At 42.1% G+C, this 25,186-nt stretch overlaps 1 protein-coding gene across 4 annotated transcripts in view; it reads right to left on the bottom strand.

Moving 5' to 3' along the window:
- LOC142402214 (serine/threonine-protein kinase PAK 3) overlaps positions 1–20,435 on the bottom strand; it is a 37,192-nt gene extending 16,757 nt beyond the window's left edge. For all 4 annotated transcript variants that reach the window (XM_075487775.1, XM_075487776.1, XM_075487777.1 and 1 more), the window contains exons 1-5: positions 20,232–20,435; positions 3,096–3,289; positions 2,916–3,016; positions 970–1,123; positions 841–878 (exon numbers count right to left, since the gene is read on the bottom strand). In XM_075487775.1, coding sequence (XP_075343890.1) covers positions 841–878; positions 970–1,123; positions 2,916–3,016; positions 3,096–3,267 — 465 coding nt within the window. In that variant the 5' untranslated portion in view covers positions 3,268–3,289; positions 20,232–20,435. The remainder of the gene's footprint in view (positions 1–840; positions 879–969; positions 1,124–2,915; positions 3,017–3,095; positions 3,290–20,231) is intronic.
- Between the last annotated feature and the right edge of the window lie 4,751 nt (positions 20,436–25,186).

Raw genomic sequence — 25,186 nt, 5'->3', positions numbered from 1 at the left:
CACAATCTCTCAGACCGACTGCCACACCCATTTGCCCTTCTCTCCCTGCGAGCCCTTCAAGGGAAGAGAAGCCAGCGGCAAATCCCACCGATTCCACTTTCTTTTTCTTCTTCACGCAATGTGCACGGGCCAAGGCATTCAGAGCATAGATTACTCTGGTCAAAGGCAGGAATGAGGTCAGCACAGCGGGAGTCCGTCTAGATGCAGCTGAGCCTCCAGTGAAGCTTGTCTATGAGCATTTCCAAATATAATTGAAGTAGATTGGAAATATAAACAATGAGCAGCAGCAGCAGGGCTCGTGGCAGCCACCGTTTCTGTGCAGGAGCTGCAAAACTGCTTTGCATGTGTGCAAAATTCAGGGAATCATCCCACATAGTGGAAGGGAGCACGCACACTTTGCCCGTCAGAGGGTGAAGTCTGTGAGAAAGCGACACGTTTGGAAGCGACACGGTCTATTCCAGAAATCCCCAGAGAGACTCGGTAAAAACAGAGTGAGAAAGATTTACTGTGGTGTAGTTGGCGAGGCGTAGCTGCTCTGAGGCTGAAGACAAATAAATAAAGCCATATAATGTCACAACTTACCTGTTAAATCTTTGTCCTGTTCTATTAATCAGCATGATATGTGGTGTTTTTACCTCAGTGCATTACTCTGAGGCTTTCCAAAGCAATAAAATGCAGCAGGCATAGCTGCTCTGGGTAAGATCCAGAGATTATGTTGATTTGTAACAGCGCTACAATAACCAGGAAGTTCAGGGACGTGACGTTAGCAACAAAGTTCCTATTTCAGAGGTTTTGGGGATAATAAAACGTGAGCAAATAACCAACATTAACTGAACTCACCAGAGTGTTTGCAGCTATGTAGCCATGTGCCGACTTATCTGAAATGAAAAGAAAACATTCATGCTAAAGATCTTCTGTATCAGAAGCAACAATGAATTTAAGATGCGCGACTCCCCCTGTGAGCATTACCTCCCGAGGTGAAGCTCATGTATTTCTGATTGTTGACGGTCTCTTTGGAGTCGTAGAACTTTAACACGTCTAACACGGCCTGTGGGTTCTTCTTCTGCTCCAGCTTGGTGATGTTTGAGGTTTGCAGGAGCCGCGCCCACTGCTCTGGGATACCCTGCACAGACGGAGAAAGCTCATTTTTTAAAAAGTTCTGAAGAGAAATGTAAACCAGCGATGCAATAAGTGTCGGGGTTCAATCATACATGGAGGTAAATGCATTTCTATGGCCACACACAGATCACAGCAGCTTCCGGGTCAACAAGCTGAGACGCCTTAATTTAGACTAATTCTACGTCCTCTTTACCCTCCACATCCTGCACACATTTGCACTACAACATATCCTCCTATTCTTCTGCAGAAGAACAGTTAAAGCACAGTTAAATGTACAATTGGGTCGGGCTATAATTACAGCTGGACTTGTCCGCTTTATACATGCACTGGAGCGAAATCTGTGGGGTCACCGACATGTTAGCATAGCCCAATTCACCGCACACACTTCTGTAAGTTACCTGAATGGTAATGGAAAGAAAAATAAGAATATGTCAATGAGAGCAGCTTATCGGGGGGGGGGGGGGGGGGGGGTTTGGAGTACTTTGGAGTATCTACAGAACACCTAGGCCCATTTGAGTCTAGTAACATACCTGGGGGCACAGAAAAAAGATTACACTAGGCTCAAGCTGGGACAAATCAGCAGTAATACAGTCAAAATAAACAAAAGCAAAGTGCTCGCTGTGCGCCTCCAACACAGGACTCTACAAACGAACAAGGAACTATGTGTCAGTGATGTCATCAACAGCAGAGACCAAACATTTGGAAGTCAAATTGAACAGGACAAATTACCCTCAGTGTGAAGGTTGTTTCATAGGGAGGAGAAAGTAAGAGCTGTCAGGATGTGGTTTTGTTTATGCGTAAAGCTTCGTGTTTTAGAACACAGAGATGGCTGGAGAAACCCTGTTTTAATATTTCTGACATATAAGGGAAGCTCTTTCTGTAGCAAAGTAAGCATCAGGATGCTCAGATGAGCAAAATCAAGGCTACACATAGACTTCGACCATTTAGGAAATCATATTCACTGCGCTATATAAGCAAGAAAGTACGTTTTTGACATGAACTGTTGGACAAGAATTGATGACAATCACGTGTCTGTAAAAAAGACTTCTATCTCTTGTGTTGTAAACTTTAGGTTTTTAGCTTTATGTTTGTCCTTTTTGTCACCTTATGAACGGAATAACACTTTATGAACATCCGCTCAACGCTTTTCCCATCAGAAATGATTTAATCAATGATATTCAACAAGCATTTACGAGGTGTTCAAAACAAATTTTACACAGTGAAACGCAATTCCCCTCGTAAAGCATCCATTATTTGTTCTAGTCCTTAATGACCCATCACCACTAACAGGGACACGTAGCTGAATAAAGGTCTATACGGAAACAAAACCTTTAAAGGTTTTATAAGCTCTGTATTGGAACTTCAGTGCTTTAGACTCTTCTACACAGAAGCACTCACAAGATCATCCCAAACACGTAAGTCTGGTGGGATCAGTGCATTTCTTGCCAGTGTGTCTTGTTAGAGTACCAGATGGCAGCATTAAAACGAGTAATACCCTTTTGTATTCAGTTATTTGTAAAATATACTAATCTTAAAGGAGACTCTCCTCCCTGGCATCGCACATTTAAACTCAGATAAGCACAGAGCACTTTAGGAATCCTGAGCAGGTTTCATCGGATGGGTAAACAGCGTGACTGTCATCAAGTCTTTTGTGTTAACAAAACTATTGTGGAGCAAAATAGTTTATTACATAACTGCGACCACGGGGAGTAGTGATCTTAGAAGTGGGCAGTGTGTTTTAGAACCACATCGGTCCCTGTTTGGGAACCCGATTGTCAGGTGAAAGGGATACTCACTGTGAATTCTCCTGTTACAGCATCAAAGCCAACGTGAATGGTGTGTTCAAAGTCTGAGGGAAGGGAGATCTCAGGACGTTCCTTCTCCTTCTTCTTGTTCGCTACAGAGAGAAAAGGTTGTTTTTAATCACCTGAAACTAAGTGTAACTGTGTGAATCGATGTATGGTAGCGATACTCACTCTTGTCTCCCCCTGGGAAGATGGAGCGCAGGCGGACCTTCTTGTTTTTCTCTTCAGGAGCCATTGGAAGCGGTTTAGATGCGTGATTCACTGATGAAGAGTCTCGGGAACCACTGTTCATTCTCAAGGGGGGGGCTGGTGGTTTCTCTTCAATATCGACACTATCAGACATCTTTGGTGGCACTCACAATGTCCTGGGGGAACGAGGGGAAGAAAGAGATGCAGGAGCTCGGTTTGAAAAAGGTCAGAAGGGATTCAAAGCTGCAGGTGGGGAAGGTTACGCACACATCTTAAAAGCCTCGGATTTCACAAAATGTGAAGCTTGATAAGTTACAAGTTTGTCAAAGAAGGCTGCAGGTGATGGATCTCCCGCTGAGTTCTATTTTTGGGACGTTGTTTGCTTTTCTTTGATTAATTTGAGCAACTATACGATAGCCTATACAATGCACAATGGTGTGAAACTGACCACCTCCACAAATTCTCATAAAATACAGCACATTGACAAATTTTCTGCTCACACAGCAGATACTTGGCACAGCCGATTTGGATAGAAAACACTGGCCCTTGCTGTGTGTGTGGGGGAGAACTGGAGCCGAGGTGGAGTCTGTTCAGCTGTGAAAACAGTAACCAGGAGGTGAATCTAAGAGAATCTGGCACCAGGAAACGCCTCCATCACTCTCATCTTCCATCCACCCATCCCACCACCCTCATAGACCTCTTCACTCCCTCACCCCGAGGCCAATCCCATCATGTGATGTGCACAGCCATCCCAGAAATCAGGATATCCAGGCTGCCCCCTCAGTGAAGACCTACATTAGCAAACAAAGACACACTACTCTGCTCTTACACGCTGCGTGCCGTCTCTGACAAATTACACATGTGCCTCCACCGTGCCCTTTGGGATTATACGTAACAGACCAAAAATCTGACGGGTTACAACTTAACTTTCCAAAATAACTGGTTTTGAATGAGAAAATAAGATTAGCAGAAAAGATGCAACATGATAAGAAGCTGTAATCTAATCAAATGTATCTCCGGTAACAGCTTTATTGCTCAAGCCTTCTGTGCATCTCCTGCATTTCAGAAAGAGATGTATATATATGCCAGTAACGAGCAGTTTCCTCACAAACCTGTTTGGGCAGGACAACAGAGCAGATACCGGAGGATCTCGTTGTCTTTCTAACTGTGTAGCTGCTCTATGATGCGTGTCTGATAAAGAGAAACCACAAATTACTGCCCACAGTTCACATAAATTAGTTTGGATTCTGTCCTTTCCTCACAAAAGGAATATTACCTCCAGTTCTGATGTTTTATTCATACAGACCAGAGTGACAATATCTGTAAATTAAGTTGATTTGGAATATTTTTCAAGATCAAATAAATATCTAAAATAAACAGTCTGGTTGTTTCTGAATCAATTTTATTTGACTTTGTAAATAATGTTGCACTTTGAATCTCCCAGTTTGGGTAATCTGCTCAATAATGAGCAAAGGAAGTTATTAGGTTAATGTCGGCCCATAAACTGCTGGCCTCCGAAACTGACAGAGTGACTTATCTGAGTTAAGAGGCAATAAATGGTGGATGTGAGTGATGCACTGAAAGGCAAAAAGGGTGACAAGCCAGAAACGTGGATCATGATGGATGAATACAGAAAAAAATCCCTCCTGTATCTTTTTTAGATAGTGGTTACATCAGCTGTTCTCCTGAGTCACCATTACCCACGACGGATTCATGGAAAAAGTGACTCACGTCTGACCAAAGTTGCATTTAGATCCTGCTTAGATGGAGGGCATCCGGGATACTGAAACACCCAGGCAGCTACAGAGGAACTGCCTGATTATTCACTGGCTTATTCCCAAGATGCACCGGTGGCGGGGTGGACTGTGCAGGCGGTTTCTGCTGCTCTGGGTGACTTCCAGGTGAGACGCAGAAAACAGGTTCTGTCAGGTTGGAGTTTGGGCGTGTCGCTGACAGCAAAACTTGTGTTTACAAAAGAGTGTCGCAATGATGACACAATAAAGCAACAATGAGTGGGGGACGAAACCGATGTCGAGACGACAAGAAAGACGCGGTGGGAGGCCGTGTGCGCCATCTGCATGATAAAAAGTGTGATTAAAGCTGAATGTTGGAGCACCAGAACTCAGGGAATTCATGCTGAACTGAGCATTTAAAGGGATAGTTCGCCTCTTTTGACATGAAGCTGTATGACATCCCATATTAGCAATATAATTTATGAACATTTTCTTACCCCCTGCTGCGTCCTGTGAGCCGAGTTCCAGCCTCATTTTGGCGTTGACAAAAGTAGTCCGGCTAGTTGGCTGGGGCCACAGAAATAAAGCGTTTTGCTTCTCAAAACAATATGCTTTCAAAAGAGTAATACATTTGCATCTTAAAATCGTTCTCCAGGAAAAAGTCAGACCTCACAATCGCTTGGCTCAATTTTCTCTCCCTTCGTATCACTGCGTGCTGCTGCCTGCCGACAGCCGCACCTGTTACGATGTTTGCTGCTCGGAAGCAGGGGACTGCTCGGTCTGCACAGCAGGCAGTGATACGAAGGGAGAGAAAATATCGCCAAGTGATTGTGAGGTCTGACTTTTTCCTGGAGAACGATTTTGTGATGGAAATGTATTACTCTTTTGAACGCATATTGTTTTGAGAAGCAAAGCACTTTATTTTTTAAACCCCAGCCAACTAGCCGGACTACTTTTGTCAACGCCAAAACGAGGCTGGAACTCGGCTCACAGGACGCAGCAGGGGGTAAGAAGATGTTCATAAATGATATTGCTAGTATGGGATGTCATACAGCTTCATGTCAAAAGAGGCGAACTATCCCTTTAAGGTGAGACACGACGAGGATCATGTTCCGCTAGAAGATAAACTGTTGCATTTTATCATAAATGCAAATAAGGGGGTGCATGAATGTTCATCACATGAACTCTGGATGAAGCCAGGTTATAATTTCCTGTTTCATCTGTTTATCCCATTAGTGTCATTTTTAAAAATATCTCTTAAGAACAAAGTATCACCACCGAAGCAGCTCGTGTTTTCTACATAGACTGATGCAGCTGTGTTTTGTATTAAAGGTGTTTGTCACGTCTGCATCATTTCCTCACTTCCCTCAGCCTCTCTTCTGTCCAGTCATCAGCTCCACTCACTTCACCTGTTTCTTCCCTCAGCTGCCTTCACTCACTAATCGCCCTCCTCTGCATTTAAACTCCCAGCATTCATTGTCAGATCCTCACCGTCACCGATGTTGCTTTTGTTATGATCCAAGTGGTTTTTCATGGTCATAGTTAGGTGGTTTTTTTTGTCTGTTCTTAAAGTTTTTGATATAGTTTTCATTTCTAAATCTGCATTCGGGTCGTCTCTTCTCACCTGACTGGACCTGGACTAAGGCCCAGATTTACTGAGGCTGTGCACTACTGCAAAGCTTCTTTTGGTGTTAATTTGCTACTGTATGTATTAGCCTAGCGTCTGAAATGTGTGGATACAATGGAGACAGCCATTTGATAACAACAGCACATAAAAAAATGAATTTACACGGCTTTTTTCAAGGTTTTTCTGGGGCGTGCACTTACACCCAATGCAGACTCTGTTATGTAGCCTGTGAACAAGACGTAAAACGATTGTTTCACAACATCAGGGGAGAATCATTTGAGTGAGTTTTGGGGTAGATATACAGAATTTAAGTAACTATGTATTTGAGATTTTAGTGGTGGTGTGTGAGGGGGAACTGCTGAAATAGATGAATGAATAACTGATATTTGGGATTTCTGGGGACTTTGGGCTGCACGAGTGGTTTGAATGATAAATCTAATGGAAGTTTAGCCGGCCTGGTTGTATCATTATTTTATTAAGACTGCTCCATTAATCCAGGTTATTGTCAACGTTGTATTAATGTTTCAAGATTTTGGGGTAATACGTTTATCCTTTTTCCAAGAAAACAAGTTTTATTTTACTCCGCTTTAGCCTGGATTTACCACGTGTGAGTGTCCGGTTCTGGAGGTCGGGGAAACTGCGCTGACCCACTAATTCAGACACAACCATTCGATTTCAGTCACAACCAAACCAGGCTACGAGGAGCCGAGTGAAGAAGCGCTGTGTTGCAAACAAGCAGACCTTTTGCTGCTTTTTATTTACCAGCAACACCAGCACAGTTTGTTTCTTGTGACAACACAGAACACACAACCATGAGCTTCATAAACCAGAAATATTTAAGATGAACTCTTTGGCTTAGATCAGAAAAGGTTTAGTGAGTCTATTAAGATCAATAAATTCCTCCATGAGCGTCACAAGTCTTTACTCTGCTGTTTGATTTTGAATTCAAAGCAAAATGAAAGTAATTCAGTTCAGTGAAATAACATTTCTCAAATATTTCTACAACATGTTCTCACAGGTGATTGTTGAATCATTTCAATTGAGCTGGCTCTGCCTGGTCTTTCACGTACTGACGTCACCTCACTCGAGACTATAAGAGGTTTTATGCGATACAACTTTCATCAAAAGATACAAACTCGAATAACAGAGCCGACACGAGCAACGTGGATCTAATCCATCAAATCGTGGTCTGCTCAGAAAAAATAGGGCCACAGCATCAAGTGATGATTCAAAGCGTTTCAACATGCTAAACACAGGATTTATTCATTTCTCGAGGTCACTACAGTGAGTCATTCTGTACAGCTTTCCCTTAGCATGCAACACAGAGCACGCTTACATAAAAGGTTAAAGCGGGCTGTGAACAGCAAATTTCAGTGGTCAACTTGGAGAGCCACGTTGCTGAATGATATGAGCTAAATAGCTAATTAGTGTCCGACTGTTATAGCTTCTCTGTCAGCCAACAATGAGAATTCAACACCTAAAAAAGCTAAAAGTCTTTAATCGCAAATCTGAGGACCTAAAGGCAGCAAGGCTGTGAGGCCGTCTACCTGCCTGCTGACTACTGCTCCAGCTCTGCTGTGAAGTTCAAAGGCTAAAAATGGCAGATTGGTGAATGCCTGGACGTTACCGATTCTTCACTCACATAAAACACTGACCTATTTCCTGTGCAGGCAGGCGATCTGTGAACGCTGTGTCCCTAAAACAAGCAGCTCTTCTTTCTGAAACGCACACAAGGCTCGGCTCCGAACATTAAAAATCAACCGGAGATGTGACTTTTATCTGCCTGAAACTGAGAACAACACAAGTGTACAACAGCAAATCCGCACAGATTTCTCTGAAATTACGCCACCGAGTGACATAAGAAAGTGTCTAAAAAAAAAGCAGAAAAGCACCACAAACACATGAGCTCGGCTCAGATATTACTGTGCATGTTTTCACATTTCTCTTCCATAAAATATTTAAACTATCCATGAAGAGCAGGCGTTTTTCTCCCCTCTTTCAAACATTAATGCTGAATTTGAATGGCTAACACAGGAAGAGGCTCTAATCTTGAGCCCATGGCAGCCCAGTAATGGCCCCACAGTGGGGGGAGGGTTCCATAAGCTCGGCTCTCCATGCCCCTGATTAGGACTTACTCTCAGTTTTACTTGGCTTTAGCTTTGGCTGTGCTTCTTTGAAGGATGCTGATTACTTGGACGGGATAGACAGTTCGAGGACATCCAAAGTATATGGAAGAGGGAGGGATACTCCATTGTCATCTCCTTTTGCTCGGTGATGTCTGTCCATGTCTGTGGAGGTTTTTCAGCACACGCAGGCAACTCAAGCTTCTAACAGACAGACAAATCAACTCAGAGTAAAGCAGAAAGACACAACAAAAAAGACATTAAAACAGCTCCGAGTGAGGAAACACAGACGTCAAGATGTCACTGCTCTCTCAAGTGGTTGGCCTCTCAAGGTCAGAAAAGAAATACCCAGAGCCGCAGAGCAGACGGCGTGCTACTCCATTTAATTTGAAATACAGGCCGGGTGAGGGGGAGTCTGTAAAACTCGGTGAAAGAAGACTCCCTTTTAAGGTAAATTAGGAGAATTAATGTAACATGATCCAAACCTTATGTGGCCAATCATGCAACACTATCTTCTGGAAAATTGTGTCATTTAGTTTGGAGTTGAAGTGCCTGATGTTTGGTTGCTTTCATTACGTGGATACCTCACACCGACTTGTCAATAACACCGTCATCGTTTGACATTTTGACATTTTGAGCCACTTATATCTTTACTTTTTTGCAGGAAGTTTTATGAGAACACTGGTGCAACTTTCCTTATGATAAAACTGCTGTCTGCAGACAGTCGTCCTGCAGTGCTCAGTTTGGGTCATAAGCCTGGTCTGAAAGCTACTTTTTGATGGTCTTACCTTGAAACCAACAGTATTTTCTCTCTGCAATGTCTCAGTTAGACAGAGAGGATTTCATTTCTTAATCATTTTTCAATGCAATTACTCAGATTTCTGAATCATAGGGTGGATATTACCACCTCATGCTTGTTTGTTTGCATTATTCACTAGAAAGATGCATCCATGTCTGTGCAGACTCTCAAAAATGATGTATTGAAGAAATCTTAATAAAAGATGTTAAATGCATTTATGCCTCAGATTGTGATAGAACAAAAAGTTGCAGGCGTGACAGTACATGCTGCTTAAATTATGGATTTTGCTCAAATTTAAAAGATTTGTAGAATCAAAATAACTTGAAGGTGACAACAAAGATTCACCACAGTCTCGCTTCAGAATGTGTTGCAGTTACGTTACTCTGCAGTTTCACAATAAAGGCTGAAATACGTATACTGTATGTTCAAATAATGCCATGGTAACATTTTCTGTGCTTGAAAGCACATACTTGGGTGTCTGAATTAACTTCCAACTCGATAAAGCTTTTGAAAAAGCTCAGCCATGGCCAAAATATGTCCCTAAAGAGGACGGTTTCCATTTGTGGAGGATCTTTATGTGGCTCAACATCTCTATCTCCACCCAACTTCAGCTTCAAATCACGCTGCATTCGCTGTACGTCGGAAACGGGACGATGAAGCAGATTCGTATTAACGGCAGATTCTCATCAGCTGTTCCATGAACTTGAGAAAGGAATGAGCTAATAAAGCTCCATCAGTAACTTGTCTGATGATTTATTTCTCAACTAGGAAATCTAACTTCTAAAAGGCATTCATAGTTTTTCTCACGGTCAGAAGCTGGAAATTGTGATTTGTGCTTTGTCATTGAACGCGTCGCACAAAAAAAGGAATATTGCTTAAAGGTAGGAAACATGAGCAACAAATCTTAAGATTAGCGGCTAAAACTTAAACTAAATTGACAAGCAGGTAAGCCTGTTTTTTTTTTTTTTTTTAATGATTTTTTGGGGGGGCTTTTATGCTTTTAATGGGCAGGATAGTTGAAGAGAGACAGGAATCAGGGGGCAGAGAGGGGGAATGACATCGCAGAAGAAGAAGAGGTTACATGAAGGAGCTCAGCCCTTCCCAAGTCAAAGGTTCGCCCTCTCAAACGATTTTTAGTTTGCATTTTCTTTTCCCCCACACAGGCTGAGGAATAAAAGCCCTTTTCACACTGCAAGGTGTCACTTTTGTTGCACTTCGCTGTCCTGTTTGTAAGGCGTGGAGGAGAAATTAGTCGTCTAAGCTGATCGTGACAGAGCACAGTTCACTCAGCTGATTTCAGCTGATTCATCGACTTATCAACCATGTTTCATTACACCACTGGCAATCGTGTCATTACCTCTCCTCTTTTGTCTCTGTTCTCCTCACCCAGTCTTCTCCCTTTCCCTTTTCTCTAATCTGGCTTAAGAAGATAGTTGTTGTGGATTCACCTGACACTAACGAGTTTCTGGCTTCCACTTAAACTATTGTGGCTCAAATAGAGGAAGAGTGATATGAAGCAACCATAGCCAGTGGTCACCAAACTTTATTGAATTGTTTTTTTTTTTTGCTAACAGACAACAAACGAGTGCCTTGATGCGCAATGTCCACAGATTTTCACAAGGGGTCGGCCTCAAGACAATCAGACTCATATTCAAATGCAGCAAATTATTTTATGAACTACTGAGTTAATACATTTTCCCCAGAAGTTAGGCCTCAGTCAGCGGGTCTACATGATGAGAGTAATTCGATTATAGCTAAAGTTGGACTATGCTCCTTATGTGAGCAAGGGTAATTCTCCTTGGATATATGGCGATGAATGAATCGAATCATTGGCACAAAGCGTGTCATACCCCGGTATGATAGGTGGCGCTGTACCCATTCCAACTATTGCTAATAGAGCCACTTCCTGTTGACCCCTTCACCACCAACAACAACAACAAACCCAGGTATTGGAGAAAGATGGCGAACGAAGAGCAAGATGAAGCTACGTCCCTCTGCATCAGGGGTCTCAAACTGATTAGTGAAAGGGCCGGTGTGAACTGAACTGAACTGGTTAAGACCTTCAGTGCAGACAGTTCAGTTAATTGAATGAAACAAGTCAGCTGTTCTGCTGCGGGGTTGGAACAGAAACCTGCAGCCACACCGGCCCTTTCACAGATCAGTGTGAGACCCCTGCTCTACATTTGGTCTGTGATGAGCTGCTTGTTGCACAAACGCGATGCACAACGGAGCATTCTCCATCGCGTTGTTTGTTTCTTTCTGACGGCGACAACAACAGTAATATCGTCTCCTTCGACTTCTGGCGCAGAACGCAAAGTCTAATTCACCACGAGCTTCATCATCTAGAAGCAGGTTTAATTTGACTTTCAACCGAGTTATCTCGGGGTCTCAATCCGATCGCGAGTAACCCGATCCGATCCAATTTCTTGTCTGATTAAAGGGATAGTTCGCCTCTTTTGACATGAAGCTGTATGCCACCTGCCAACAGCCGCGCCTGTTACGGTGTTTGCTGCTCGGAAGCAGGGGACTGCTCGGTCTGCACGGTCTACACAGCAGGCAGTGATACGAAGGGAGAGAAAATAGTGCCAAGCGATTGTGAGGTCTGACTTTTTCCTGAAAAACGATTTTGTGATGCAAATGTATTACTCTTTTGACCGCATATTGTTTTGAGAATCAAAACGCTTTATTTTTTAAACCCCAGCCAACTAGCCGGACTACTTTTGTCAATGCCAAAACGAGGCTGGAACTCAGGACGGAGCAGGGGGTAAGAAAATGTTCATAAATGATATTGCTAATATTGGATGTATACAGCTTCATATCAAAAGAGGCGAACTATCCCTTTAATAACTCAGTCTTATTGTAATTTAGCCCTTAATCCGATTTTTACAGTGCCATGTAACCCCACTGACTTATAAATGTTTTTGTGCAATCTGGTTTAAGGCATCACCCTCCAGCATTATGGCTAAAAAAAAAAAAAAGACGGCGACACCAAACTCAAGGCTTCAAAATGTCCGTTGACAAACCAATGGGTGACCTCAGAGTGGTGACTTCACTTCTTTTATACAGTCCATGTTTCCTGCAGCAGAAGATGGCCTGAGGATTTGTGATCCCTTTTTTTTTTAAATGCACAGTTAAAATGGAAACAGTTTCAGGGACAATTCTGCCACATCCAGGGACTTTTGCCTTTTGCCATCCTACTCTGAACCAAGGGGATAAAGATAATAAATTACCCTGTGTTGTTATTTAGTTATTATGCCAATTAGATGTAAACTATCCTGTTTCATATGTAACCAATAAGTTGGCTCATCTCTGATTTGAAATGCTCTTTCATTGTTATCTGCTGCCTCCCCTTTGCAAGTGCTCCAAGAAAGTGACCAAAGGATCAGGATATGTGAGCCAAATATTCTGCAAAAATCAACGGTCTAACTAAACCTCGAAGAATTCATCGGGAAACAAAGTCCATATGTAAAGATGGCACAAATTTCATCACACTGTACCCGTATAACCTCCTGTAGGCTGTATGTTTCTGCATGTTCTCCATCTGTTTACCACCTGGCGCACAATTTAGTTCACATATATTTAAGGATCCAGAGTAGTTACAGTATTAGCCGTTGTCAGTTCTGACATAATATTTCCAATAAAAGAAGACTGTTATTCCGGTGTTATGGTAAGAAACTGGTCAGATAAAGACCATATCAGTACTTATTTGTTGCCATTGCTCTGTATTTGACACATTTGTGTTCAGTTATGATACTTTAAATTCTACAAATCTTCTTTACCTGGTTCTTTAACCCTTGTTTTGATCTCAATTAATTCTGGTTTTGGTCACGACCTGGCCTCAGTTTAGGGGATCACAATACTAACTGACAGCCTGTTGTAGCACAAGCACTGTAACAACTATGCTACCCCAGTCCAAAGAATTTCTACCGTTGTTTTTGCCTTTGTTTACGCTGCAATATGCAGTTTTTGCTTCGTTAAAGGTACAAAAAAACAATATTATGCAGCTAACACACAAAAAGTGGCAAAGATATCACAAAGACATTCTCATCAGGTTTCTGTTGCACATCAGCTGATGAAAACATTTGTGATATCAGATTTTGTCAAATGTTGCAACACCTTTTTAACTCGTTCCCCCTTCTGCAAAAAAACTGCCAAAACTCGGGTGATAAAAGGAACGAGCGAGTTTAGCTGTAAAAGGATGCAAGTGAAAGAGGAAGAGTCACAACTTACTGTAAGCTCATGTTTCAAAATTCATCGAGGAACTCTGATAGTAGGAGGATTAAAACACATCTAAACACAGTTTTTCAAACAAATAAAAAAATCAGTTGTCATCCATTATATAGGGATAGTTTATTTATTTCTCATTTCTTCTCGTGACTACAGTCACATGCTTTATGCAACAAATAATCCAAATTTAAAAAACATGTTTCAACTTCTATTTTTAGGAGATCCACATGCCTTAGAGGGTGGGTCTCCAACGCGTCGCTCGCGAGCTACCAGTAGCTCGCCGCCCCTTTCCAAGTAGCTCGCCAAAGGGCCAATGAATCATACATTAATTTGAAAACTTGATTGGTCCCTCGGCAAATCTACTTAAATTTATGTCCAATCAAAATTCACAGTGTCCCGCCCCTTCCAACACTCCCAATACTTATTTGCCAAAAAAAGTTTAATTTACCAGCTTTCTCCGTTGGTGTGACGACGCTCTGATTGGTTGTTGCGCCATCCTATTGCGTGGCGTTGAGTGCAGAGGCAACAGTGATTCTTGGTTTGTAGAAATTGTAAGTGATCCATAATAACATTTCATTTTCAGATGTCTTGGTGCATGTAAATAGTTTTGTGAAGTGTGATACAGTGACATGGACATATATAACAAGGATAAATGAATAAGTAACAATATCTGTATTTGTAGTAATGATAATAATATTTTTTTGTGATGTTTTAATACAGAATGTGAGATGTGGACAGTAACATATTGTAAATGTTCAGGAAAAGAAGGCTTATTGAGTTTGTTTGTTCAAAATGAGCGATGATAATAAATGTTACAAAACACGAGTAGCTCTCGGCCATTTTTATTTTGTTAAAGTAGCTCTCAGAGGGAAAAAGGTTGGAGACCCCTGCCTTAGAGGATAACGTCTTTTAATCGTGTGGGTATGAAAGCCCTACGCCCATTAATAACATGCCAACTAGAGCATGATTACACGATATCAAAGGCAAACCTAAATAAATGAATTAGGCGTTCTTCCCCTTTAAAGTGTCCATTCACGCTGACCCACTAGATCCCTCAGAAAATCAGGAGATTCCAGTTTCACACTCTTTCTTATTAAGTTTATTTGTCTTCTATGATATTACTGAATCATATTGTATTTCACACACAGCACAGTGCGTGAACATCTCTAATCATAAAGCAGTGATCTCCTAAACTCCCCATATCAAACATTTCTGCAGTAATATAAATCACTATAAATACACTTTTAGTTTGCTCGTTAAGGCTCCACATATTGATCTTGTCCGGTGCCGATCAAATAGCACAGAACTAATGAGATCGGTAAGGCATGCTGACAATAACCGGCCTTAATTTCTCATCAGTAGCTGATTACTCTCAAATAATCAAAGGATTCAGCAGTCTCGCCACACGACTTTTTTTTTTCTATCGAATGATCCCCATATTTAAAACAAAGCTAAAAAAAAAACAGCTTAGTCCACACACTCAAGACCTATTTAATCCCCAAAGCCTACACTCTGCACTGACTCTCATTTTACCAGGCATCATCCCATCCATTCCTGAACTCCCCTGCTGGGGAGGCTTGAGAGCACGCTCTGTCATTCAATATTTAGTTCTGGCAAACCTGCTCCATTGCTGCTCTCTAATGCACACACACACACACACACACACACACACACACACACACACACACACACACACACACACACACACACGTGCACACACATATTGTCAGTTCTTATTTCCAGATTTTTCTATTAACATCGGAACGCTGCAAATTGCATTAAAGTGAATAATATCACTTTAATGATAAATTGCTGAATGCTCAGAGGTGATAAAAAAGCTGCCCCTTGTGTTCTGACAGTTTGAGCTCCTCCCCCTGCAACAGCTACCATTGAGGCAGTTTATTTTATCAGGTGGTAAAACTCTATCAGAATGTATTATGGGTAATAAATAAAACAACACAGTAGCTCATTCTGCCAAGCAAAAGGCAAAAAGCAACCAACATTCACCTCATTACTAAGCCTTCTGGCTCTTTATGGGGACATTGTTCCTTAGTCCTTAGTGTCAAAAAGACCTGATTTTACCCCAAAGCACAATTTTATAGCCGTCTAACCTCTCTGAAAGAGCAAGATTCCTCATTTTCAAAAACATTTCTCAGTCCAACTTGAAATATTTCAGCTCCTCTTCAAGAAAAAGTTATTTGCCGATTTGAACTTCCCTTAGCACCGCTTGCATTGCTTCTACAGACAGTTGGAAACCTTTTGCAGTGCTCACCTGAAATCTGAATTAAAGCTGCAATATGGTACCTGGAAAAACCAACATGTGTTGCACTAGAGCAACAAAACAAAGAGACTCCAAAGAAGGTGTGAAAGCTTTGTGAAGGGAAGTGAAAGCTAACCTTTCCAGCAGCTTATAGATGAGAGCGAAGCTGACTCTGATGTGATCCTTCTCTTTAACAGAGGCTTTTAAGCTGAAGAACGTGGTTTTCTGAGAGGCTGATAAATGTGGATGTTTGCCTGCACCAAACACCAAATCTGGGACTTATTGTCATTTTGCAAATAGGTTCAAATATCTTGAATATAACTTTTAAAGGCCCTAATACACGAAGAAGACCTGTGAGGAGTAAAATATGGAGACAACACGCCAGAGAACAATGCAAAAGACATTATCCATGCATCTTTTTTAAAGATCTTTTTTTTTTTTTTTTTAAATGGAGAAACCCTGCACCTTGGCACTGAAGTTACGTGTAAAGGTTTATTCAATAGTTGCTGGTGGAGTCTTTAGGGAACCAGAAGGAGAATCCAACCAAGGAAGTTGTTTTTATACCGTTAATAAGGACCAATTGACCCAAGTCGGCCTAAAAGTGTCATAAAAGAGGTCTTAAATCATCTGGCTCGTTGCTTTATTGTCCAGCAGAAATAAAAATCTCCCACTTTTATCATATTCATTACAGACCGAGAAGTTTTAACACATTGAAAACAGTCATGAAATCAATGGAAGAAAAAAAAGGTTAGAATATGAAGTTATTGTCCCATGCGTCACCTTTCATGTAACATCTACAAGTCTTTGAATATTCTGAAACTCTTTCCACCTGATGGCCTTCAACATTTTAAATCCCTCAGTATTCTTCTCTTCTTCTTTCTGCAACACTCTGCAAACTATCGACCGAGAGAAAATGTTTAATCTCTGAGCCCATTTCCTCCTCTGCAACATTTCATCCCTTTATTCTCCACAGTCTTTAAGCATCTGGAATATCCATCTTATTGTAAAGGCTTAAACACGTCACACTGTCTGTGATCTTGAATCCTCCCCAGGCATTTCTCTTGACTATCCCGAAGCCGTATTTGTAGTTTGTGCTTTACATGCTGGAAACAGTAGAAGTCCTTGGGATTATCTGTATGTGTAGTGTCCACAGACGGACAACTAATAAACACTGATAGTCACGCATGCAAGTAAACCTGCTCTAAGTAGCAACAGACATCAAGTAGGGAGATTACAGAGGGAGCTGTGTCAATGTGTCAGTGTGTGAGTGTTTCCTCTGTCTCTCTTGCTAACTCCCCCTCCCCTTTCTGAGACAAAATGGCCAGATGGCTTCCAATCCTACATGCTAATCCACAACACACAGACTGTAGCTGCAACACACCTACTGCAAGACTGCTGCTCCGTTCTGTGCCCTTAAATACACACACACACACGCACACGAGCAACCCTTACATGGGGCCACCGTGCACAAACGGCCAGCACGAGTGCAAATGATAACTCCACTTAACAATAGCAGCATAACTCACCCAGACTGAGTCCTCAACAGATGGAGGCCTCCTTATATGCGTTTTGTGGGTCCAACTATCATATTTCAGGCAGGCCGGTTAGCAGGCTACAGGCCAAGATGAGGCTCTATGTCTGCTGCTTTTGTTAACTGAGGTGGGGTAAGACAAGCTGCATGTGTTGGGTTACACTGACCAGTGGAAAAATAGGGAAGCCCAGAACGGCACGCTAAGACTGGTGGAGACAAACAGACTGGCATGCTGAAAATAAGAAATACTTTACGCTGCCTCGGTGCACAAATGAGGCGCTGCCTCCATCATTTGTGGTCTGCAATCACGTTTATAAAAATGCAGCCAAATTTAGGCCAGGCAAGCTAGATAGTTCCTTATGTATTATCACAGATAATGGTGTTATAAACATAACTAGTTATTGGTTAAGTAGTTTTTAGTTGCTGGTGTGGTTGCATCTGCTGGAATAAAAGCATTTATCATTTACAGGAAGCACAAAACTTATTTATTACAGTATAACAAATCATTCAAGCCATCATCTCCTTCACAAGATAATCTACCAAATGACTTTCTCTTTGTTTTATGCTACATTCCTCCCTGTCAATTCAAAATAAAATAGTTTCTCCCAATAATCATGTGACTCATAAACATAAGAGTCACTTTGCTTATTTACAAATCAAGGCACGAAAAGCTGCCTGAACAATTCAGCAACACCACGCCGATGTTGCAATTTTATTTTCACTTTTAGCAGCACAGAATATGCAAAAAGTCAGATTTTAAGACTTTGGCTTGGTCCCTGTCTGAGTTCTTTGTATCTACATGAGAAAACACCATTTAACCTACACACAGACAACAGCTGACATATATATCGACAATGTCTATTGATGGTAAGTAGCCCAACATCAGTCGAGACAGAGATGCAAACTGTGCAGCCATTAAATGTCAATTTGCCCTGGTTGGGCTGCTGTAGATAAAGGTGTAATGAATATATGATCCATGTGGCATGTGGATCATGGCAGGACCAGTGTGATGCACAGCAGAAGAGCAATGGAGACTGATAATCCATCGACAGCTACACAAATCTGCCAAACAGCAGGACTTTTAAGCACTAAACACTTTTGCTCTAATGGTGTATCACAGCAACTCAGAGTGGCTGGCTGGCTGCCGTCTAAATGTGACACATTAGATGACTTCTGTAGCTGTAGCTCTTTCCTGTGGAAGCAGACGTGGCGCTCGGAGGGCACAGAGTTGAAGGTTTTTGACAGATAGATTATATGTAAATGGATGGGCGAGTATCACATCTAAATCAATACAACAGGCCAGCGCTCACAGGGAGTAGCACCTTCAGTAACCCATCCCCCAGTCCCCATCTACAATCATCCAACCCTCCCTCAATCACTGACATAACTCCCTAACATCCCTCCTCCACGCCAGACAACAGGTTTCCCATCAAGCCCTGCTTCTCGCAGGATGACTGCGCTTCCTGGGAGAGGAATCTCCCGCTCCCTCTACGCCGGCTCTGACACAACGACAATGCCCCTCCAAAAATAAGTAAAAAAACAACAAATACAAGATGTTTTTGCTTGAAATAAGCAAAAAAATCTGCCAATGGAACTAGTGAAAATTTGCTTGTCAAGATGTCTTGAAATAAAATGTGATATTTAGGACTTTTGAGTTAAAAGAGATCTTGAAATTAGCTTAAAAACCCTTTTAAAAGCTTTTTTCATGTGAAATATGACTCAAAACAACAACTTTTTCACTTAACAAGATATTCAAGATGTATTGTATTAAAACAAGTCCCTATATCTATATGTTAGGCAATTGAATCTTATATCAAGTGTAATGAGATACTCAATGAGACAAATATACTTGGTATGATTTAGATTTTTTCCAGTGCAACGGGCAGAGAAGACGTGGAGATGCAGATTCAGCTTGTTCTGCAGTCAGTTCTTCTGACGGCTGTGGAAGAATCCGAGGAAGAACAGCTCAGCTTTCAGAGAACCGGCCCCCACCCCCACTCCGATCCCCAATGAAGTCAGGTGACCAGATGTTGTACGTCTCCCTCTGACTACAGCCGCCATGAAGCTGCTGCACACAACCGTGTTGAAGCTGGGACACGGGGGATCACGTCTCTGTCGTGTGTGATTACTGAAAGACATTTCTTCACGATGCCCACTTTAGAGAGGCCATACGTTAGGCGGTGCAGAGATAACAAAAGAGCATCCATCAGCACATTAACCATCCATCACCCTCCCATCCACAGCACGTACAGCTCAAAAACGTCCGGCTGCTCAAGCTTTACAACCCCAAAATAGCTCTGCTTCTCTTTTGCTTCAGTGTTGCCACTGCAGCAGCTGCATTTCTCCAGGACTGAAACACACACGCACACACACACACACACACACACACACACACACACACACACACACACACACACACACACACACACACACACACACACACACACACACACACACACACACACCAGGCCCATACAAATGCCACCATTGATTCTAACAGCTCCCCATCAAAAGGATGCTGTTTGCGAGGCACAGGGGAGTGTACACACAGATGATGTGATGCAGGGGGATGGAATATGATGATATAAAACACGTTCCAGCAAATCTGATGCAGGCATCCATTTCCATTTCGCTCTGGCCGACAGACTGCTGATGAAACAGCTGCCTCCTTAGCAGAGCAGAATGCAGAGTGGAGGAAGAAAAAAAAGGCTACAAAGCACCCCTACATACACAGCCTCCCCCTCCTCCTCCTCTCCTCTCCTCCTTCCTCTGCCTCCCCCTCCACATCCCTTATTGCCTTACACAGAGAGGGAATTACCTGAAATATGTCTTCACATTCTCTTGCTCAGTGGTTCGCCTTTGGGTCTGGAGTCCTGGTGGATTCATCGCCAGCCGTACAGTCCTACTGACAGTTTAAAGGCAGGATTGCCATTCTCTTGTCAGACCAGTTCCTGACCCTAAAAGCAAGCTTGTTCGGCAGGCTGGATGCTTCACTGGCTGCTCACTGTTCCCTAGTCCATGATGTCATCCACCCTGCTCTGCTGATTGGCTGAGGGGTTGAATATTAATGCAGGCAGCATGTCCAGGGGAGGAGGCAGCCGACGGGCAGACGTGGTTGGTTTTCTGTTTAACAGACCAAACCTGCAGAAGAAGAAGGAGGACAGCATTACATGTGCAGCTCAGCTTTTCTCTCAAAGCCTTGCTCTGCTGCTCTCGAAGCTAAATAAGTTCAATCAAATGTCTGATAAAACGTTTCAGGGACAGAATCTCATGGACTCCTCAGCTGTATTTGCATTATTACTGTGTTTTTTTTAGCATGGCAGCGGTTCACAGCAGGAGGAATACAAAATACATTTCTTTCTGAAGTCAAATATTTAGTCAAACACCAGCTGTTTCTCTTCTGAGCGCATAAAAGTGACGCTGGCTTTGTAGAGGCGGAGACAACAACCAAAATACTAATTTGCCTATGATGTCATCTTTTTCCTCTACCTCACCTGTGATTGGCTGACTGTTCCAGCATCTGCTAAGTCTCATGGGGCTAGGGCTTCTAGCCCAAGGTGGAGGCCTATCTGAGGCTCCGTGAATCATGGCTGGTTGTCCTGACAACCCCTGTAATGTCTCCTTGTTGGAGAGTAATATGGCTGTTCTGTGACAGTGTTCACTCAAACGGAGAACGTGATGATAACAAGAGGTTGACGTCTGTTGTATTCACATCAGAAGGTGGCTTTTGTTAATATTAGCTTGAAAACTGGAGAAAAAAATGCTTTTAAATACATCATTTGAATTCTTTTGTGGTATATACAAATATAGGTATACGTTTGTAGACCTAAAAAGCAAAGATTTGTGTACATCATGTACATCTTGAAAGAGAGAAACTTCTCCCAATGCAAATGTGAATTAAGCTCATATTCAAAAGAAGAGAATGTGCTGTGGAGGGGAGTCACAGCAAACAGGCAAGTGAGGCAAAGTTGCATTAAAGCCTGGATTAAAAAAAAAAGGAAGGTTTGGATAGTCTTGGCTGGATTTGACAGTTCGCTCACAAACATCTCTCTTAAAAGGATAGTTCGCCTCTTTTGACATGAAGCTGTATGACATCCCATATTAGGAATATCATTTATTAAATTTGACTTACCCCCTGCTGCGTCCTATGAGCCGAGTTCCAGCCTCGTTTTTGGCGTTGACGAAGGTAGTCCGGCTAGTTGGCTGGGGCTTAACAAAATAAAGCGTTTTGCTTCTCAAAACAATATGCGTTCAAAAGAGAAATACATTTGCATCACAAAATCGTTCTCCAGGAAAAAGTCAGACCTCACAATCACTTGGCGCTATTTTCTCTCCCTTCGTATCACTGCCTGCTGTGTAGACCGTGCAGACCGAGCAGTCCCCTGCTTCCGAGCAGCAAACACCGTAACAGGCGCGGCAGGCGGCAGCAGGCAGTGATACGAAGGGAGAGAAAATAGCGCCAAGCGATTGTGAGGTCTGATTTTTTCCTGGAGAACGATTTTGTGATGCAAATGTATTACTCTTTTGAACGCATATTGTTTCGAGAAGCAAGACGCTTTATTTTTGTGGCCCCAGTCAACTAGCCGGACTACCTTCATCAACGCCAAAACGAGGCTGGAACTCAGCTCACAGGACGCAGCAGGGGGTAAGTCAATGTTCATAAATGATATTGCTAATATGGGATGTCATACAGCTTCACGTGAAAAGAGGCGAACTATCCCTTTAATTAATAGTATAGTCGGCATCAAAGTGGAGCAGCCCTCAATCACAGGCCTAAAACCTGGACTAACAAAAAACAGAGTTCTTTCTCGATCTGATTTTGCCGTGCTCTGCATATACCATGATAGAGTGAGATTTCCTGTATGTTTGAAGATGGCTCTCATTTATGAGGCCCTGCCGTGAAAACTGAGCCCAACAAATTAAATAACAGACACTCGCTCATCATGACGCCACTGAATTAGTGACTCTTTTAGCTTCCTTTTCTCTTTCTTTACTGTGGAGGTTCAATTAGCTTCAAACAGGTGGAATTAACAAAGGAGTAATCCCGCACCTGGATTAATATGAATAGAGCGGTCTGCGCGAAAAGAGCAGGCATCACACACTGAAAGAAGCAAACTGCGATGGCAACAAAGATTAGAAAGGGCACAGACTCTGGAGTGAAGCCGGTGTTCCTTTCACAGGCATGTCCGTGGTTGCTGTGGCCTTTAGAAATTGTGAAGCTATACCTGCTCCCTCATTGTCAGTTACAATAGATGAGAAGCAGAAACTATTCTAATCAAGAGAAATGCAAAACACACCCCTGTTCCACCCAGTTTCAATATAAAAAAACAATATAATCTCTACTGTGAGTGTCTTTGAATCATGAAAGAAACGCTTGGCGGTAAAAGCTTAGCTCAGGCACTGACAGGACAACGTGAAGCTGCATCTCAGAGAAGCATGATTTACTATCCATAGGCTGCTGTCAGTGATCAGGTTTATATAATGAATCCTATAAATAACCCTGGTGGCAGAGCACATCTCTGTGGTGACATTTTGTAATATGCCCTGTCTGGAATTTACAACTGTGGTGTGCAAAGTTGAGGAAAATGGCTCTCTGTAAATCTGTATGACCTACATGTGTCCTTACTAATCATCAAATGGGAATCAGAATTAAGTGCAGCGCAAAAGTCTTGAAGCCACTCCTCATTTCTTAAGATACTGCAAGGAAAACTGTAAAAGAAATGCAGTAATTTACTGAAACTTCAATAGAAATTCAGTGATAACACAAAAACAGAGTTTGTTCAGTTCTGAGCAGCTTTAAAGTGAACATTTGCTCTGAGCTCCTTTATTCTCCAACACAGTCTGAACCCTCTCAGACGAGCTTTCTGTCCTTTCTTTAAGAAGTCTTCAGGAATAGTTCTCCAGGCTTCTTGAAGGACATCCCAAAGCTCTTCTTTGGATGTGGGCTGCCTTTTGTTCCCACACTGCTTCAATAATGTTGAGGTCCGGGCTCTGGGGAGGATTCATCCCTCCATCAGACCTGCTGCCACTGATTTTCAGTCCACTTCTTGTGTCATTTGGCACAGCTCACCCTTTCACCCTTTCAGTCCATTTCTGATGAGACTCAGCAAACAGTAGATGGATCAACCGAAAGGGCAGATGCATCACTCAGGTGTGGAGTTTTTCCTCTTTCTTAAGAACATCGATTTCAGATATTGTTCATCTGCTGTAAAAAGTTTTTTTTTAGGCCTGACGCTTCTTATTTTGTCCTCCACAAATACTAACATGATCGATTACAAGCAGTGTGGCTTTGGGTGGGAATGTTGGTCTGATCAGTGTGATCGATATATTTCTATATTTATCACACACAAGAATGAGGTTAACATTTCGGTTTTTCAGTAGATTTCCTTAACCCTAACCCTAACCCAATTAATTATTTCAAACATTATTGTCTGCCACAAAATGACCGGTAGCATGTGCAGCCAGTGCTATCGAGTAATTTGTCCCTAAATTAAGTTGGTCAAAAGAAACAGCGACTGTACGACGCCCCCAAAATCAACTCAAGTTCTGAAAGGTAACCAGTCAGTAACTTCAGAATCAAGTCACCACATGTGGTTCCCTGATGGTTTGGAACGCTGTCAAATGTGCCAATTCCCAAAGTTTGACCCAAACTAGCAAGTATAACTAAACCAGAGCTTGCTCACCAGTTAAGTGTGCATCTAATATCTCCAAAAGTAACTTCTCAAAGAACCTCATCTGTACTTTATTCTTACCAGCAAACACAAATATGTGCATGTTAACTTCGGTTGCTGGCAAACATCATAAATGCATGCACACTACATCACAAAGCCACTAGCACAGATGTAGTTAGCTTGCAGTGCTACTATTTTTTTTTTCTTTTTACATTATTGGAGATAAAAAAGACTTATGCACCCGCTGTTTTTGTCAAGTGGAAAGAAATACTATATCACTCATTGCTTCAGGGTGCTCCAGACGTTTTCTCATTTTCTGGCACAGAAGCTTTGCAATCTTTGGATCTGTTGGTGAATCCCTTTGTTTTACAAACCAGGCAAAGCCGGCCATGAATTCCACCAAAAAGAAACACTGTGCAGGCATTCTCCTGATGAGCCTTCTTCATCAGTCCAAGAAGTATGCACGGGTCTGCAAACTGAAGGGAGGAAACTGGAGATGATGGGTTCTTTGGTTTAGAATCAAATAATACCAGCACCGGTCAATCACCAGTGTATAAAACATATCAAATTATGGTTTGGATGATCACATTAAAGTAGAGCTTAATGTGCCTTGGGAGCAGGGAATATTCAACAGGAAATGATGGTATATGAGATGAGGTGAAGCATGTGTAGGTAAATCCCAGTGAGCAAAACTTTGCTTTCTGCTCTGGGCATCAATAAAATCTCTCATTGTGCCTGAAAACACATCTGGTAACAGCTGTACAATTTTCTTTCACCTTATGTTGACCTCAGGTAGAGCAGCCTAAGTAAGCACGCTCTCAACATAAGTTTGTCCTGTTTCAAGAATGAAAGACGCAGCTTGTTTGACTCATCTGACTCATTGAGAGTGATTCATTATGATGGTTAAAATAGCTTAAAAACAACCAGGTTTCCGGCTGCAGCTTCTTTAAAATGATTTTAACTGGGCAAAGCTGTGTGTTCCTACACTGACAGCAGCAAATAAACCCCAAAATGAATCTAAACTAAGTTCTTACATAGAGAAAACATATTTAACTGCTGTTAAACATGTTGTTTTTGTAGTCAAAATGCTATCTTTAGCTTG

The sequence above is a fragment of the Odontesthes bonariensis genome, chromosome 16 (assembly GCF_027942865.1).
Source record: "Odontesthes bonariensis isolate fOdoBon6 chromosome 16, fOdoBon6.hap1, whole genome shotgun sequence".
In the NCBI taxonomy this organism is placed as follows: domain Eukaryota; kingdom Metazoa; phylum Chordata; class Actinopteri; order Atheriniformes; family Atherinopsidae; genus Odontesthes; species Odontesthes bonariensis.
Note: the sequence above shows the minus strand (reverse complement) of the source record. Positions and strands in the feature narration are given on the sequence as shown.